The sequence below is a fragment of the Vespula pensylvanica genome, chromosome 2, assembly GCF_014466175.1.
Source record: "Vespula pensylvanica isolate Volc-1 chromosome 2, ASM1446617v1, whole genome shotgun sequence".
NCBI classification, from domain to species: domain Eukaryota; kingdom Metazoa; phylum Arthropoda; class Insecta; order Hymenoptera; family Vespidae; genus Vespula; species Vespula pensylvanica.
The window spans coordinates 222,958-241,568 of record NC_057686.1 but is presented as its reverse complement, the minus strand read 5'-3'; the positions used below and the strand labels follow the sequence as shown (position 1 = coordinate 241,568).

The following is an 18,611-nucleotide window of genomic DNA, read 5'->3' as shown; positions in this document are numbered from 1 at the left end:
GAACCTCGCTTCCTCCACGCGAATCCACGATAAGGAACTTAACATCCGTTGGTCGTGGATCTATCTGCGATCCTTCAACGAATTTCAAATGAGTGATATTCTTGTTGACGATCGTAGAAATTTTATTACACTGTCGGTTCTTACAATCTATGGGAAGTACAAGGCCACTTGGGTCGTAGGAATTGGACGATACGAGTCTTCTTACACCTACTTTTCACACGCGCGTACATGCATGTCATGAAATAGATTTGGCACCTCCAAAGAGCTTTGAAGGGTCCTTGCTCGAGAGTCGACGGTTCGTCGTTCGTAAAAACGAAGATACTTTCTAACGTATACATATGCGTATCGACTGGACTAGGACACGTTGTGTTTCTATAATCGCAACGACGATCCGAAAATGAAAGTAAGTCGTCCGCTCTGATACGATCCAATTCAACGTATTTACGAGAGTTCATGAAAATGTCTAAAACGATTCAAGGCGACAGCCGAGGGATCCAAGAGTGCACTCTCCTGTGTCTACCCAAGTTACACTTTGGCGTTAACACGGCGAGGAGCGCGAGGCAAGCGCCTAAAAGCGAAACTCCGCACAAAGCACCGGCGGTGACGTCGTGAAGAGGAGTTCCTGGTCTGGGCGATTTCGCAGCTAGCAACAAGAGTCCGCCGCAACTCAGCGCGGAGAGTCCCGCGAGACCCAGCCCGGTCCAGGTCCTTCTTAAACTTCTGCAAGCTCCTGCTAGGGCGCAACAGGCACCGCAACCGGCAGCACTGTCGAAGTAATATCTGAAAACGGGGACGTCATTGTCTTCGCTTTGGCGCGTTTCACTCGTCTCTCTTACCTTCTTCCTTGCGTCCAGGAGAGGTAGATGGCCAGGCCACAGGTTAAAACGCCTACCAGGACGAGCAATAGCGGGGCATTTCTTCGATCATTTTTCTCCAACGCGCTTGCCAGGGTCGTGTTAACGTCGCTATGCGGCGGAGATAACGGTGGTACCTGACGTAAAGGAAGAAAGGTTCTCTCTTTTTCTCGAAACAAGATTTCCAAGTCTTTCGACGTTACTTACTACGGCGGTCCTCGCGATAAACGCGCTCTCCACGCTCTGATAGCCGTTCCTCTTTTGATCGGCCGGAAGTACCTGATACCTCGGAGAACCAGACACCATTGGCATAGATTCCGGACCGTTTTCGAGATATCCATAACGAGGCGGCGGTTCTCCGTGAACCATCGACGCAAGATCGACCGGAGCCGTACCAACGTAACGAAGTCTGCCGCAATTACTGGCTGGACATACGTCCCGTTGTCGGGACGAGTTCTCAACGAGGGGTAGACACCTCCTAGCCGAGGGTTCTTTGTTCGGTGTCGAGGTTTGAGGGCCGTTCGCTGGAAACGCTCGATTTTGCGGAGTTCCTTGAGGAGTCGTACGAGAGGTCGGGCTAAAGGTATGACCTGTGCGAAAGGGAAAGAGAAAGAGGGAAAAAAAAAGAACGAGTTATCATCCTTACTGACCACTGAAGACGGTCTTATGAAAAATAATGGAAGGAAGGGGAGAGAAATTGGCGCGTACCGCTTGGGGATCCAGCTGGGGTGAGGGTTCTCCTTTGTGGCGTACCGGTTTGATTCACGCTCTGTTGCCTCTTTGGCGATAGGGTTCGTTCCTCCGATCTAGACCTTGGCTTTCGCGGAGTCGTCAATATCTCGTGAAGTTTCTTCGTCGCCAGGTTGTTCCTCGGCGACGTCGAGTATTCCTGTTGAAGGTTCCTTTCCGGAAGGGCCGGAGGATCCTCGTCTTGCAACGGTACTCTCGTGTAACGTCCTATCGACAAGTTAACCTCGAGTAAAACTTTCGTCTTTCGATCGAATCGACAATAAAGATCGCTTTACCTTGAGGCGTGTTTACGCTACCGCGTCGCACCGGTGAGGCTCGTCTACCGTTCCAAGCGCTTCTCGTAACGTCGTCGTCGTCGTCGTCGTCGTCGTCGTTGTCGTCGTTGTCGTCGTTGACGCCGTTGTTGCGATCGTCGTCGTCGTCGTCTTCGTCCGGATAATCGAGTTCACCCGGTACGATCGCGTATCTTCCGCCATTGTTCCGGTTCGTCTGCATCCGTTGTAGGCCCCGTCGTCCGTCGTCTTGGTTGAGCGGCGGCGCGGAACGTTGCCGTTGCACCTGCTGGCGCGGAATGAACTCGTACCTGATGGAAGGCCTTCTCTGCACGTGACCCCTTTGCTCGTCCTGAATGTACTCGTACCTCGAGGATCGTCCGTACGCGACCACGCCGCGATCTTCGATCGGCAAACTGGCATACCTCTTGTGCACTGGATCTCTATTCTCATCCAAATAACAATATCGCCTATGTTCTCTGCCCTCTCGCGTTTCGATTTGCCTCTCTATTCGCGTTTCGGCGTTGGCCTGAAACGCGGGATTGCTTTGACCGCATTGTAGATGCATTTGCAAAGGCGGCGGCGGCGGCGGTAACTCTTCGCTACTTTGAAATTGCGGCGGAGGTGGTAGGTTCTCTCTGTCGTCAGGGATGTACTCGGATTGACGACAAAACGATGGATTCGTGTAGCAGTGCACGGGGGCCGGCTCGGACGTTTGTGCCATCTTTTTTCCGTTTCTCTCCCTTCTTTTCGCGTTTTTTCTTTTTTTTTTCTTCTTCTTTTCCCTTACCTCGTCCTTTTCTACTATAACTATAAACCAACAGAATTCTTCAGGATCGGTTAATGAGTATCAGAAGAACGGTGCTCACGTAAGAGGGCGATCTCCAAGTTTCCAAGGAAAGATTCACGTTTCGAATCGGCGAGATTTCCACGTCCACGACTATACACTCTTTTTTACACATTTTACAAGCTCGCGCGTTTTTGATAATTCCTTTCGATAATTCCCTACGAGATACGATCATAAAAATAAGAACCTTCTTCCTTCTTTCGGTTCCTCCTTCGAGTTCCGATCCGTGCTCGAGCGTTGCCTCCGATAAACTGCCGGACGCGGATTCCCTTAAGAGCAGATGCGCGAAGGGCGGTCTCTCGGCGCGCCTTTTTTTCCTCCGTGTTTGCGTGCGCACAGAACGTAGAGGGGTTGTCGCGCGTAATACGGGCCCGGTGTCCCTTCGAGAAAGGCCCCATCGCGTTCTCCTATACGGTACGCTCCCCTTCCTCTTATTTCCTTCCCTTCCGTTGCGTACCCTTATCGCGAGCCCTTTTACCAGCCCTTAGCCGGTCCATGCGCATCGAGGAATTTTCACGTAACTATTCGCCCGGCAGTTTACCCGACGGACTCTTTAAATTTTAAATGTCTCATCCTTTGAATAACTCTCGATACGACGATTACAAATTTCTACCAACAGATTTTTTTCTCCACTCCTTCGAGGCAGTCTCATTTATGTTTTTATCTAAGACATCGAAATAAAGTATCAACTTGAACCGCGTACGCGTCATGAAAGTTTACTATTGTTTACGGTTCAATCTTCGAGCATATAACTCATCCCGTTCGACTATTCCCGCGTATCTCAATAGCGATATTCAAGAGCTTCTCGCCAACGAAACGTTGTCGCGCACGTTGTATTTCGAGTATCAACAGCCTGTTGTAGATAGAGGAACTCGCGTGGAATGTACCGTGTTCGATTTGTGGACAGCTGCTGCGACCGTTGGGACGCGTGCCCCAATCGCAACAGCTGCTCCAATACGAATGCATTTCGGTCACAAACAAGCTCTTTATCGTTCCCTCTTTCTCTCCCTTCCGCGTATACCAAGTGCACGCGTAAAGGGAGAGAGAGAGAGAGAAAGTCGTTGAAGCGTCAGCGTTAACGGCCAAAAAGTCAGAGAACGAACGGAAAGCGTCGGCATTTTTGTTCATTATTTCGCTCGATCTCGGTCGTAGCAGAGAAGAAGGAAAGCATCTTCTCCATTTCCTTTTTTCCGTATCCGATCGGAAACTCGGCTTTTTTTTTTGCAAACTTTCCCGACATGGCACAGCGTCTAAAGTAGTCGAGTGAAAGCGATGGGAAAAACGATCGAAATCGAGATCAACTGCGAACGAAGAAGAACTGGTATATAAGGGAAGGATTTTTCGTTTTCGATCGACGACGTTTCTTTTTAGATCGTACGCCGCTAGCAAAGCCGATCGATCGATCGTTCTTGCTTCGGTGCGCGCTGTAAAGGCGGCGATACTTCCCTCGGTTTTACGTAAGAACGAGTTTCGATGCGACGACGCCTTTAACGAGATCGTTGTCGCCGATCGCGATAAGCGCGATTCCACGACCGATCAGAATTCGTTTCTTTGATGGAAAGTGCAAGCCGTTCTCCTTCGGCTCCGCTCGGCCGAGTTTTCTTCCATGGCGCGTTATCGAGAAAGTTTCTTCCTCTTTTTTCCTTTTACTCCTCTCGTTCGATCGCAGATCCAGATTTAATAACAACGAAGTTACATGGAAGTCTCGTGGTCGACAGATTTAGGCCAACTTTCTCGGATAACGTTAATCACGCGTACACGCGAATCGCATCGATTGTCTATCGTTGATTGTACCTTGTCGTCTCTGGAAACCGATTAGAACAACGATCGTGACGGTGGAAATGAAAAATATAAGTATGAGAATGGACCAACGGCGGCGAACGTCGTCGTGCATGTGCCTTCGCACGCACCTCGCGCGTGCCATTTCGTCGAACGAATGATAGACCTTTCCGAATGACGGACCGAGCGGGGAATCCGCGATGAATACGATGGTCATCTATAGTTGCGTATTATTTCTACAAACGATGTACGAGCGAAAAGGTCGAGAGTTAAGGTTTACACGCTTAAACGAGCGACAATAAAGGTTAGCGCGCTAGTATGCGCTATCCTCTCCTCGGGGACCATGGGGATCTATTTGCTCTCTGAAAGTTATCTTCGATCCTAACGCGATGTTCACACCGAGATCGTGCGCCTTTGCGCCTAATCCCGATTAGATTTTTTCTCTGTCGGAAGCTTCAGAGGATCGTCAAAGATATGAAATGATTGGAAAGGGGAAGAAATCGCGATATCTTTGTATTTCTTTGGGACCATCGCGAAACTGCACGAAAGTAACGATCTGTGTGAAGCGAGCTTAACGTAACACTGGAGGATACGAGTATATCTATCCGGCGGTCTCTGTTGTCCCTTTCACTGCAAGTCGCTCGCGTGGGAGGTACGTAGAGAAGTTTGTAGCAATTTCAACCGAGACTAGTCTTTACTCGTATCTCTCAGTTACCATTCAAACGTCTACCGTGGAAGATCTCTTCCACGTTACGATCGACGAATTATCTCGATAAATTTCTTCGGTTCGAACTCCGATCGCGTTATAAGCGTGAAACGCTTAAAAGGTCTTTAACGAACTCGGGAGAGAGGGTAAGCGAGCGAGAGAGAGAGAGAGAGAGAGAGTCGATCGCGCTTGCACCGCGCGTAACGTAATAACGATAATAAAGTATTTCACGGAATATCCGTTCTCGAAGGAGAACGACTGTGAAACGGAAGCGCCGTCTGAAGAAAAAAGACTTGGAGAATAATCGCGTCGCTTCACAATCGGTCGCACTTGCATAACGTTAATTAAGAAAAAAGAATGGAGGCGACGAGGATTAAGAAATTGTTACGCCTCTGTGAAATCCTCGTCTGATTGGCCGTAGTCGCGAACGAATATCTTTCTACGTCGTTAGAGATTGCAAATTCGCGATAGAAAGCGAAGAGAGTATCTTCCTTCGACTCGCGATCGAATTTAAAAGCCTTCTGCGGATTCTTCTGCGTTGAGAATGAGCTCGATCGAGTCAGCGGAGACCCTCGAGTTTCGCGTGTGACGCGTTATGTGCGGAGTGCGTAACCGACTCGAGCCAGACGCATCTGACGCATCCAAAGGCGAAAAACAATGGAAAACGTTTACGTGATAAAAGTGAAGACGAAGCCGGCTCTCTCGTCGTTATACCCGTCGGAACGACGTTACTCGGCCTCGACGGTCGGTGGCCTTGCCCTGGTACACTTTGGCTTAGGCGCCCTTTCCCTTCTTCTAGGCACGCTGGCGCTCTCCGTTCAGGGAGCGATTTTGTCGATAGCTTGTTTGGTACCGTTCGTCGCGGGACTTTTAGCCTGGAGAAGGTGGTACATCGATCGAAACATAACCATCTTCTTTTCCGCAAATCTCTTCTCGTTGCTGGCGGCCATTCTTTGCCTCGTCGTGACCATTCTCGATATCGCTGCGGTTGCGGAGACCAATAATGGATCTCTCTGGTCTATGGAGAAGATTCTTCGTGGTTCGAGCGATACCTTTGTCATCGATAACAACAACAACAACAACAACAACAGCAACAACGTCACCGCTCTCGTCGAGGAGACCACGATGAAAATAGAGAAATTCGTTAACGAAAGCGACAAGGGACTCTCCTACGACGATCTCAAGGGAGAAAGTTCTATATTATACGAAAGGAGCATGTCGATCTCGGGTAACGCGCTGGAAAAGGAATCGGAAAATAAGAGCAAAGAAGAACTCGTCTCTCTCGACAGAGACAAAGTTTTATCCTTGTGGCAAAAGGATCGCATCGGGGAATCCTCGCAGACGGAAACGCTACTTACGGTGAACGTACTCGTTGCTTCTCTTTTGGAAGTATTTTGGTCCCTTCTCAGTGCGAAGATAGCTCTACGTGGTATGATGAATCGATTTCCGGACATCGATCACGGTAACAACTTTACCGACACCGATTCGAAGAGAGTCGCGTCCACGGGACACAGGAGAAAGCATCCACCACCACCGAGGCCGGATATATTGGATCACGATCGCGGATCATCCGAAAGCGCGCTAAATATCAATTCCATGAGCTCCGTTCAAACCGCTGCCCCGAATCCTGCGCTTCCCTTACCCGAATCGAGCAGGGAGTTTCGCGAAAGGGTCGAAAGATTCTTAGCGAATCAAGCTGCTCTCAGAATCGTCGAGGGATCTTGTACGTAATTATACGAAGAGGAAGTTGCAAAGAGAGACTTGATTCGTTCGCCGCGATCTCAAAGTATTACGATTATTCTCCTTAAAGTATAAGTGGATAAGTTGTTACAACAGGGTATATACTATATATATGTGTGTGTGTGTATATATATATATATATATATATATATATATCGTTATCGTAAGGATAAATCGGCTAATTACTTGTCCCCGAAGTAGACGACTAAAAATATTCTCTAAGCTAGTTATACTTACGTAATCGGTGTCTGGTAACGGAACGAAATAAAGCCGCCGCCGGCACGTCTCGGCCGACTCGTGTACGGTTAAACGACGGTAATTATTTGTAACGAGCGTTCGTTCTAAAAGAACGAACTTCTAACGTCTTCTCGTACCAATGCCGAACGACTCCTCGGGATTACTTTATCAGCGGCCTGCGATCTCGTTAATTAAGCGTTCCGCGCTCCGCTTTAATGAAACTTTTTAAGCGTGTAATCTCGCGTCTACGATGCTTATATTAATGATTATTGTAACCATGCGATGCCGCGCCACTGCATGCGCGATATATTTATCAAGGCCTCGGTTTTAACCGTGAAATTGGTCTGCTCTGATTCCTGATAATCGAGGAATCTCCTTTGTAATCGTTCTCGATGAGTCTTAAACTCGAATCGAGAACCGTCTATGCGTACGAACGAGGAATCTATGCGGCCAGAAAATTACGTTCGCGAAGCGATCTTTTAGCGCTTTTACCTGCGACTCCGCAATCGCGATCGTACGATCGATTTTGAACAGTAACGTGCCAGCTTGCCTCCTTCTTGCCGTAATCTAATGCATTGCGACAGTTCGACTCTCGCGAGGCCCCGTTGCGAAATCTTATAATCTGATATTGGCCAATGCTAGAGGGGCGCGAGAGTTCAGAGGAAAGAAAAAGACAATTGCGAGTAATGGCAGCGCCAACTTGGATCCCGCATTCCTTTTTCGATATACTTTTCCTACGTGGTTTCATCGAACTTACGCTCTACGCGATTCTTTCTCCCTTCTTCTTGTTTTCCTTTTTCTTACAAAACAAAGCTTTATTCTCTGTAATCGTTAATTACATCGTTTCACGGCGCATTGGGTTTTCCGTTATCTACGTCTTCCTTTCTCTTTCTTAAGGTACACTTGATCGAGTAAACAACGTTAAACTATTTCTTCGACCATCCAACCTTTTTCATTGTCTATCTACCTGCGCGTCTGGTTCTCTCCTTCTCATTGTTCCTTGCGATATAAAATTATGTCATTTACGAGTTTTGCTTCGTTCACGATCGTCGCAACGGCAAATAGATGATCGATAGATAATATTTCTATTCTATTCCTATTGTTTTTAAACGCGATCGTTATCCTTGGTCCACCTGAATTGTTGACAGTACGTACGCGTTTAGTACGTAGGTACGTATACGAAGCGATACGTATGATATCTTTAAAAGCTTCGTAAGTTGAACGAATGAAAATTACGATCGACACGCGACGTACAGTCGGCGTCGCGTTCTCAGAGCGCGAGAGAACTCTTTCCAAGCGAGCTCGCGCGTTCGATCGAAACGAAATATTTGACTACTAATCGTAAATAACGGTAAGAATCGTTCGATAACGACTTCGTCGACAACAATTAATAAGCGCTCGACGTATTAAGGCTAAAACATCTAACGAGATAATGGCAAGAGTAAAGCACGATTTTGTACATGGACGTTTCCTTTAGCGATATATCGGAGAAACGACGAGGATCGTCGAAGGGTCCAACGAGCGACGCACAAACGCGCACTCACACGGACGAACACACCGATAACCCATTCGCGACGATTTACCAATCAAAGTCACAGTTGCGTCTACGTGTGGCTGTCGTTGGTGCATCGGACAAGCCTCTTTCGTTCGTGGATTTTTTTTACAATGTTCGTCTAGAAAATAAAGATGTAATTTTTCTTCTTACGATGTACTTAAATACTAGTAACGATTACTACGAGCAACCATGAGCGACATCGTTGAGTTTACTTTAACTAGCCTACCTTTCTCTACGTTATTCGCTATTTTCTCTAACTAGACTAATCTCGTTTTCCATCGAAACGAATACATTAAATAACGCGTCTTGGCTTTAAAGAATAATTTTATATATGGCAACGTCGTTTCAGTCTCCATCGTCGAAGATCGAGGATGCGAACGAGAAAGATCGATGAAAGTCTGCGAGTGTTCGATCTTCGAAACGATTCAAATCGTTCTTAAATACGAGATTCCTCCACCTCCTGTCGATTCTCTCCTTCCGAAAAAAAAAAAAAAAAAAAAAATAACGAAGCAGAGAAAAGAAAAAATAAAGGAAAACCGATTACACGTTAACCGGTCGAACGTTATCATCCGATTGTTGCTGCTCGGCGCTTTGCCAGCCAGAATCCAAGGTCGTAGAGTCGCTCAAACAACACTGGGGTGCCTCCTCTTCCTGACCGCTATGATAGTCCCTGTAATCTCTGTCCCTTGGACGATCAGTCTCCTCTTCTCTGAAGTAACTCGACGTGGCAGCCTCTTCCTCGAGCTCTTCGTCCTCTTTCGGCGAGTAATACGAATAACGGGCTTGCTGAATGACCTCGTATTGAGCATCGGGAGCTAAAAAGGGACCCCTAGCGTTTCTGGGCTCGTCGCTGTTGGCATAACTGTCGGACGGTATGTCGCCACCGTCCGAGGGCAACGGAAGAGGAAGTCTCGATCGTTTAGACAGCTGTCGCTTGCCCAAACGAGCCGCCAAATAATCGACCCCTTCCGAATGTTCGGCTCCTGAAACCGAAATCGACGGACGAAATTCTCGTTTATCGATCATGTCGGATGAGATTTACACTGGAGAAGGGGGTGGGGGAAAGCCTCCGAATATTCTCGTCCAAGCGAAATTTTACCTTCTTTCTCGACAGCCAGATCGTAAAAGCTACTCTCCGGACCGCAACACGAGGAAACGTCGCCGAAATACAATTCGCTTTCGGATTGTTTGGCAGCGGGATTGGGTTCCTGTTGGAAAGCTCCGTTCTCGACGCCTTTCAGAGGTTTCCTAGCTCTCCTACCCTTCATAGTACCGTCGTTTCCGCCTTCGGGATCGGTACTGTTCGAAATCTCTTCGGCGTTCTCGTAATTGTCCGAGGGACGTTTCGCCGATCTCGATCTGTGATCTGCAACGGATCGAAATTACGAACGAGTTACGAATCATCGCGGCGGACGAGATCGAGAGGCGTTCGGTTTGCCGGTTGTCGAACCTTCGTTGCCGTCAAAATTGTCGATCCTCTTGCTCATCCTCGGCCTGGCGTCCGCGACTTGCGGTCTACGAGCTGGACTGTTCGGGTCGCTGTAAGGTGGTGGCGGGCCCCAGAGAGGAACCGGTGTCTCCAAAACGCTATAAGACGCGGTGCTTGGCGTGTAGGGTCCGTTCGGCGTATTCAGAACGGAATAAGGACCGCTCGACTGCGAATTGAGGACGCTATAAGGACCAGCCGCGTTGTCGGCGTTAGTCTCGGCCTGTCTCGTTTGCGTGTGGAAGCCGTAATTCGAGTCGGGACTCGGCGCTGGTCCTCTGGATCTGGACCAGGGTAATCGCCACCGTCTGAAATAAGACGACGCGCCCGAATCAGCGAGTCGTCTCGTGACGTTAGATGCGACGTGAGAGACGAGATGAGAATGGCAAAAAGCGGGACGCGTCACGGTGGGTCCGTGCAAAAATCTCCGACAACTCGTAGATCGTATCACGCGGCGTCTCTACCGTTGTACGTTTTTATTATCACGAGGCAAGCTCGGCATCTCCGTGGCAAACGCGTTTATCGTCGTTCGTAATTTATTTCCGTAGAACGAAGAAATACCAAACGGAATGCCGACTTTAATCGATTCCATACATTAGCGGTTTACCCGAAGCGATCGACGGGATCGACGGGATCGACGGGATCGACGTCTCGTTTAGGAGTTTATCTTACTCCCCTCTCACGATATTCGCGGAATTTGCCAAGGGAGAGAAGTTCGAGCCGGGGATAGGCGAAAAAGCAGTCGGTTGCGTCCGAGCAAAATCAAGAGTAAAGAGAGTTCCTTAGCACGAATTCGCGTTGGTTCGCGACGGAGGGACGTTACCTCGACGGCGCCAAGTCCGGATTCGGCGTGTAGAGATTTCCTGGCGTTTGGGCCCACCACGGACTGGCCCCACCGCAATCGTTGCAACACCCGCAGGAAGCGGTCGGTGGGCCGACCGGCCCGCCTTGACCGTACAACGATCTGCATCTTAGCTCCAGCTGTTCCCAATACATCTTTTTCTTTTCGTGGCTTAGGAGTTGATAAACCAACATGCAGGAGAATATGCAGGCGAGTATCCCGGCGACCGAGACGCCGAAAAGGGCTCGCAGGCACGCGTAAAGGGCGCCGTGAACGGCTTCGCAATGCGGAGTACCTTCGAACAGTACACCGGGGTCCTCCTTCGATTGCGGCGTACCGTAACAGGTGCACGATCTAAACACAATTTCATCTCGTTTATACGAGCGACGTTCGGATCCTGATTCTACGATACTCCCTCCTATCGTAGGAGGGAACCTACCTGGCTCTTGCGGTATAAACGCACTCTCGAAGACCCTGCAGTCGGGACATGTGTATCACCGTCGTTGTGACCGTCACGAGTACGCACACCAGCGCACACACGACGCCGACCGAGCCGCAGACTTTCATCTGCAAAAATTACGCGAACGTCGCAACGTCTTCCTTCCTTATCGCTCCCGTCTACGTTGGACCTGCCATATTGACTTTCCATACTCACCAAAAGCCCGTATCTGTGCTTTCGTCTCGCCAGAATCATCGTAAATAGTCCCATCAGTATTAACTGCGAATAAGGCAATAAACGATCTTTTTTCTTTACTCTTTGACGGATAAAACGCGCTAACAACATTTTTATAATTAACGGATAGAATTTTTCTCGCGAAACGATAAAAGGTCTCGTTCGAAGGTCAATCGAAGGTCTCTTTCTTTGACAACAAAACCGTGAAATGCATCGAACGTCCGTTTATCCTTTCTTACGTAATTTCCATAGATAGAGAGCCGTGTAACCTTTGTCTCTCACCATTATGCCAGGAATGTAAGACGGCACGGTTTCGAAGAGCGCTAAGCTGGCCGTGTGGGCTGAAAGGACAGCGTGCACCGCCAAAAAGAGACTACCGACTGCCGCGCTGAGCCCACCGCAAAGGCAACAAAGAACGACATATTTCTTGCAGCAGCCACCTTCGCCGGTATGACCTGCAAAGTTTGACATCCTTTAAAAAGAAGAAAACTCCGTCTTGCTCGTCGCCTCGTATTCGTCCTATGATCGAGTTATATCTTTTCCTTCCCGACCGTAAGAATTTACGTCGAGAATGGCACTTGACTTCCCGTGAAAACGTAAAAGGGGATCGCGTGTTTAAAATACTATATCGAGTAAAAGCAATAGTCCCTTTGCTCCGCTCGTTCTCGAGCTCGACTCCCATTGTAAATGCTTTCTCGCTATTCAATCGTATACGTCGCATTGGAAATTCTCTCGATGAATACCGACGCGCAAGCATCGATACCTATACCTTACTCCGAGAACAATGCCGAGTTCTCTCGAGACTCATCGACGCCGTACTTTTTAATCAACTTTATCCTGTGTTCCTAACGGAGAATATTTCGTGACGTGACACCAACGAATGCGATCCCTGTGAGCGACAGTCACTGCTACGTTATTATACGTTTTCGTAAAGTTACCCGACGAAAAGCGAACGAAACGTGACGAAACCTATGCTTCGATCCTATATATCTATCCGACGGTACCCACGTATCTATCGTTTTCTTTGCGAAACGGTTTACCCGACCTTTTTCCGATTTTAATCTTCGAAGAAATTCGTCGAAGGAAGAACGCGGAGCCGAGTTCAGCTAGGATGCCGCTCGATTCGTGTATCGAAAGGAAGCAAAGAAAGATCGTGTTCTTCCGTTCCTTCTCTCTTTTTCTTTCTTTTTTTTTTTTTCAAACGATTTTACGAGCACACGAATTTATGACGCTCTTTTACAAATGCAATGACCGGTAAAAGGATTCCGTGGAAAAGATCGACTACCTGTGCTACCTGCTCCGTAGTTTAGAGACGAGCGAAACGGGAGTTCCAAAGGTTCCTTAATAAATCCGTCCTTCCAAGGACCCTGTAAAGAGCAGCTCGCTCGTTCAGGGAAACGAAGTGAAAAGCTTTCCAATTTCTAAACGCCGTAACTTTATCGATCGCACGAGTAAGCAAACCTTCGATCGGTACCGTGGTTTGATCTTCGACGATCTTGTATACTATTGTACTCGTGACTCGATAGCGTTCTTTCTACGAATTCGCATTATCTCTTTTTCCCTTTCAGAACGATTAATCGTATAATCTTAAACGGGGAAAGCAAGCAATCGCGATAAAACCGTACGGATAAAAACTGGGAAGGTCGGTGGAGATCAATTTTTAGATCTCGTAGCCTCGAAGGTATAATAAAAATAACAGAAGGTTTCTCTCTTATTATAAATAGACAAACCCGCGAGGATATAATTTCTTTCCCGCTAATGTCGGACACGCAGAAGGCAATTAAGAAAAAATGGATAAATTATCAGATATCCCTTGACGTACTACTACTTAATCGACGTACCACAGGGGTGCGAGTAACGAGATCTCGGCAAGTGTGCGTGGTTGGCAGAATGGGGTAAGTGGGAATGCGAGTGTGCCGCCATTGCGAAGGGATAACCCTGGCTGTCTATCTCCATCTCCGTTCCCAGTCGACAGCGCACTATTTGGAGCACCGGATATCCATCCATCTTCGCCGTTGGACGATCGACGATATTTCGCTGCTCAAAGTTTCCTTCTCGAACTACTTGCTTCTCCTTCTCGATAGAAGAGCCAAAGGATCGCACGTGGTCGCGAGGATTCGCCGTGAGAGCACGTAGAATATCTAACGCGTTGGAACATAACGAGACTGCGAGAGAGAGAGCCCAACAACTCTCGAGCGCACACTCTCGATATGAACTCTTTGACTTTAAAATGTCAATAGGTAACGGCGAATCAAAGACGTTCCCCCTCTTTCCCGTGGTCTGTCAACGCGAAGGCCTCGTGGTTCAAGGTCACCGCCTTATTACGCACTCTCCCTTCCTCGAAGTTCATCGATAACGCATTGACCATTCTCCGAATAACGTTGCCGGAACAAACGATTCCTCTTCCTTCTAATTCGTCTTTTTATTTTTATCCTCCTCTATCTGCTCCTTCGGAAAAAGAAGTCATTCGTCGGACACTAGCGTCGTTGAGCATCTCCAAAAGATGTACGAGGGTTGTGGAACGAGCGAGCGAGCGAGAGAGCGAGAGAGAGAGAGGGGTAGAAAGTCGGGGTACTTGTCACGTTGAGATGTCCCACAGGTGGTGGTCGGCGAATGCGACACGAGAAAATCGTAAATACGAGGATGGGTGAACTCGGTCGTAGCTACTTTGTCGAATCTTTTTCTCTGTCGCGTAATTTCGTTAGTCGCGAGAAAACACGAAAGTAACGTCGTTCGACGTTCCTTTTCCCGTAAGCTCCGACACGAATCGTCCTTCTCTCGGTTGCTGAGAACGACGACTGGTCGATATACCCGCGAGATCGTCGCGAGCCCTTGCGGTACTCTTTCAAAGTTCGAAGGGATGTTTCAGGGTGACTACTACACGGGTATTTTCGAGCGTCGAAGAACAAAGCTAAAAGATAGAAGACGTTTTTGAAAGAAAATGGAAAAAATATAAAAATACTCGCATTGATCGGCAGTCGCTGTCTCGTAACGTCTCGTTGGTCTGGGAGGTGGTCGTGGAGGTAGAGCCGGAGGTTGATGGGTTCTCGACGTTACTTCGACGATTCCACCGTCGTCGGTCTCACCCTCCGAACTTCTCTTGTTCCCGCTAGCCTGTTGTACAGCGTGACACTGACACTTGCTGCTCTTCGACGGTGCTGACACCTGATCGTAAGTTTCAAAGCGCGAGATGTTTTTGTAACGCGAGCAAACTTTTTTATCGTCGAAAAAGATAATAGCAATGCTAGGTAATATGTACAAACCTGGATCGCGTCCACCCTTATCAGGGATGAATTTTTGGTATCGTTGTTTTGCACGTGAGGATGACCATGAGCATGGACGTGTCCGTGGTGATGACCGTGATGTTCGTCGAGAGGGTGAACCAACGAGGCTGCTCTATCTCGCGATCTCGAGTCAGGGTGCAAAGAGTGAACCTGTTGCAGATGATGATGATGATCGTGAACGTGATCCAACCTGCTATGAGTCCTGGTATTCGCGTTCGACGAGGACGATTCGCAGGAGATACCGGAACTCACGTGATGATGATTGACGCTCGAGCGACCGGTCAAACTACCGGTCGAGCTGCCGTGATGTCGAGCGACCAATGGAGTAGCCGACAAACTGGCACTCGCGTTTACGACGTGCCGATGTACGCTCGGCGATCCGCCGTGATTCATCATGCTCGAGTTAGAAGAGGCACCGCTGATGGCACTCGACACGGTAGGATGTCGATGACTCGCCATAGGCGAACCCTTTTGTCCGACGATCGATGCCGTCGTGGTCGTCGTAGCCGTCATCGCCGTCGTCGTCGTCGACGACGTCGTCGTGGTCGTCGTCGTCGTTGTGGCGATAGGATTGGCGTGATGATGAGAATTTGGATTATTGCCACCGGCCGTATTGCCGTGACCGATCGTCGGCGTAGCGTTCCCGGATCCGCTTAGACCCGTCGTCGAGCTTCCGTGTATGTGACCGACCAAGCCGGTCGCGAGATTTCCATGATGATGTGCCCCGGCATGGTGCATCATCGCGGCCCCGTGATGATGAGTCACGTTCGAGGGCTTTGGCGTTCCGTGATGATGATGGCTATGCTGTCGCTGCTGGAATCCCTTAAGACCGTCGCTCGCTTCTAGATTCGCGTTGGTTCTCGAGTTATCGACGTTGTGCTTGTGCAAATGCACGTGAGAATCGCCGTGAAAATGGCCATGAACGTTCCGTTCCGGCGTATTAGATTCCCCGCTGATAGGTATTCGATGATGCTGATAGGTGTTCAAAACCTGTTGTATGTTTTTCAATTTATCCTTGGAGATGTTTTGCTTCGGAGACAAACCACAGGGATCGTCCAATTGTTTTTCCGACGTTTCCTTCGCCGACGTTTCCATCGGACTCTGGCTGATATCCGACGGATGACTAGGACTGGACGTCAAACTTTGTCGACTCTCCTGCAAACTCGATGACTCCTGGACTCTTCTCGCCGCCTCGAAGGCAAGATTTCGCGAAAGATCCAAATTTCTTGGACTGCACGGAACGTTGCGAGCGTGTCGCGAGAGCGGCGTACTTTGATGCTCCAAAATTTCGACGCTTCTCGCCTTCTCCAAGCTCAATTGTTGCGTCTCCTGATGAGACATCGTATTGTCCAATCTTCTTAACGGCTCGAACGCACTCTGTAGCGCCTCCAATCCTCGAGGAAGTTCCTGACCGCTCGAGATCCTCGTGCTTCCCACGCTTCTCTCCGCTCTCTCCCGTTGCGTCCTTATCGAATTAATGCCGCTCATCGTCGAGCATTGACAAGGATGTTGCTGCTGCTGACTTCCCTCCAAATCGTTCATCGTGCCTTCCAAATCGTTCGATAACGACGCCTGAGACATGCTGATATCTAATCGAGAAGAGATTCCATGATTAGTCGAACGAAATTATTTTCCTATGATTCAAATGCGCGAGGCTGGAGAGAAAGCAAATGCCGAATGAAACGTGTGTCAGCGAAAGCGAAAGTTTCTATCTTATAAATCACGCTCGAAGATATCTCGTTGAACTTGATAAGTCCCTTCGGATTACAAAAGATAACCGGACACCGGCTATGCATACAAACTGGTGGACAATAAATATAAAGTCAAGCTCGGTATCCCCTCGCGATCTCGAAAGAGTCGAAAAAGGGTCTCTCTCTCTCTCTCTATCTGTTATGACGCAATAATCGAGAGCGACAGAAGAGAGATCGCAACTCTCGTTCATTTCGAAAGACGAAAATTCAAATTGATCTATTCAAATTTGAAGAAAGTTCTACGCGCGAGTGCTTCTCTTTGATTAGCACGCATTCTTCGCGTATCTTTATACGTGTCGAGGAAGCCGCCCCAAGGTCACGGTCAAGTTCGATTCCGACGCCTTCTGCTCTCTCTCTCTCTCTCTCTCTCTCTCTCTCTGTCCTTTTTCTTGCGTCGAAGAATAAAAAAAAATAAAAGTTGCAAAGAGAAAAAAGAAGAGAAAATATCGAGCCATTCTAAAAGACGAGATGTTTGCGGTTAGAACTGTGAGAATTTCTTCTATTCTGTTCGAGGACACTCGCGGTATAAGCTTTCGAGCAAAAGATTTGGATCTACCTACGCTACGAGATTTAAATTTCATGGGAAAGTCTTAACAAAGGAAGGTAAGAAACTCTGTCCGCCGATTGAAATTCGCACGCGACGTCAAGAGTATTTCCTGCTGGTTGTTCGATTTGTCGCAAGTTAAAAGAAAGGAGTGGCTCACCTGCGAAAGATCGATCTCGACGAGTTAGACTTCCCGATCGAATTCCTCTCGATCGCCGTCTCCAAAGAAGAAGAAGAAAGAGCAGAAGACACCTTCCGCATGCCCGAAGCTCGACGAGCGTATCCTCAGCCGAAAGAACGTTCTATTTTCGACACGACGTTCACCCTCCTCGTCGTCCTCCTCCTCGTTGTTATTATTCCTCTTAAGAAGGAGCTTTTCTCTGGAAGAGGCCGAAGAGGGCATCTTCTCGAATCCACCCAAATAGCGTCGAAATAGACGCGTTATTCGGTCTATTCTTTCAAGGATGAGGGAAGAAGATTCCTCTCGAATGGATAAAAGAGGAGCAAGCACATGCGCTCGCGTGCTCCTTTATTAAGTTTCAATCCGCCATCGTCGAACGCGCACCATCTCTTCTCGAGCAAACTTTGATCTTTCTCGCGAATTCACTTAAAATCTCTTCACTGATCGACGGAAGTAACTGACAGAGAGATGAAACGAGGGAGGGAGAGAGAGCGAGAGAAAGAGAGAATATAAAGGAAAGGCTGCTCGACGATATCGTGAGAGACCGTTGGTGCCTTCCACCTTCACTGCTAGCTTCGTTCTGCCTTGGAATGTGCCTTTGCCCCCTTGCCCTCTTCTCTTTCTCTCTCTCTCTCTCACTCCTTCTTGAGAGCGAGTTCGAGAGCGAGAGGACCCAAGGGCCCCGACTCTTGTCTCCCCACTCTTCTTGCCTTCTTACGAAGTGGGGAGTCGCTTCGGGAACGTGTCCGATCGCGCCCACCCACTCCTCTCTCTTTTTCGCTGGGACTCGATGGGTACGGCAGATCCTTCCTGTCCTACAACGCTACGAAGCAGAGCTGTAGCGAATCCGTTCACCACTAATTTTATAATGGTTTATGCCAACAATGTGTACGGATGTAATTCTCGAATGATTTTTATGAACAAGGTTCGATTTTAAAGATGAGGGTTTAAGCGAGAACACGGCTTTTCCGAATTTTTTAAAAAGCTTCATTCTTTTGAAAAAAATCGTGTCAAAAAATGGTGCTTTCTCGAGAATAATATACGCATTAAAATAAAGCTTTTTCTAAAATTCGAAAAAGCTATATCGTCGCTTAAACCTTTATCTTTGAAA

The 18,611-nt window shown here is 48.3% G+C and overlaps 3 protein-coding genes across 4 annotated transcripts; 1 reads left to right on the top strand and 2 right to left on the bottom strand.

The window, feature by feature from the left end:
* Window positions 1-104: 104 nt before the first annotated feature.
* Window positions 105-2,640, bottom strand: LOC122627175. The gene is made up of 5 exons (XM_043808111.1): window positions 1,880-2,640; window positions 1,563-1,811; window positions 1,062-1,444; window positions 837-991; window positions 105-780 (listed from the first exon to the last, which is right to left on the bottom strand). Exons 1-5 carry the CDS (start codon window positions 2,598-2,600, stop codon window positions 474-476), a joined length of 1,815 nt encoding a protein of 604 aa, XP_043664046.1. The 5' UTR covers window positions 2,601-2,640; the 3' UTR covers window positions 105-473.
* Window positions 2,641-5,379: 2,739 nt separating this feature from the next.
* LOC122627178 lies at window positions 5,380-7,833 on the top strand. The gene has a single exon (XM_043808113.1). The coding sequence runs from the start codon at window positions 5,866-5,868 to the stop codon at window positions 6,937-6,939; it is 1,074 nt and encodes a 357-aa protein (XP_043664048.1). The 5' UTR covers window positions 5,380-5,865; the 3' UTR covers window positions 6,940-7,833.
* A 146-nt stretch (window positions 7,834-7,979) lies between these two features.
* Window positions 7,980-17,743, bottom strand: LOC122627173. 2 transcript variants are annotated; one of them, XM_043808108.1, is made up of 11 exons: window positions 17,480-17,740; window positions 15,277-16,613; window positions 15,004-15,174; window positions 14,707-14,905; window positions 12,023-12,195; window positions 11,723-11,785; window positions 11,507-11,634; window positions 11,050-11,421; window positions 10,191-10,534; window positions 9,840-10,106; window positions 7,980-9,723 (listed from the first exon to the last, which is right to left on the bottom strand). In XM_043808108.1, exons 2-11 carry the CDS (start codon window positions 16,603-16,605, stop codon window positions 9,281-9,283), a joined length of 3,489 nt encoding a protein of 1,162 aa, XP_043664043.1. In that variant the 5' UTR covers window positions 16,606-16,613; window positions 17,480-17,740; the 3' UTR covers window positions 7,980-9,280. The 2 variants fall into 2 exon arrangements, with proteins under 2 accessions (XP_043664043.1, XP_043664042.1); XM_043808107.1 differs by having other exon boundaries at window positions 15,004-16,613; window positions 17,480-17,743.
* Window positions 17,744-18,611: the final 868 nt, after the last annotated feature.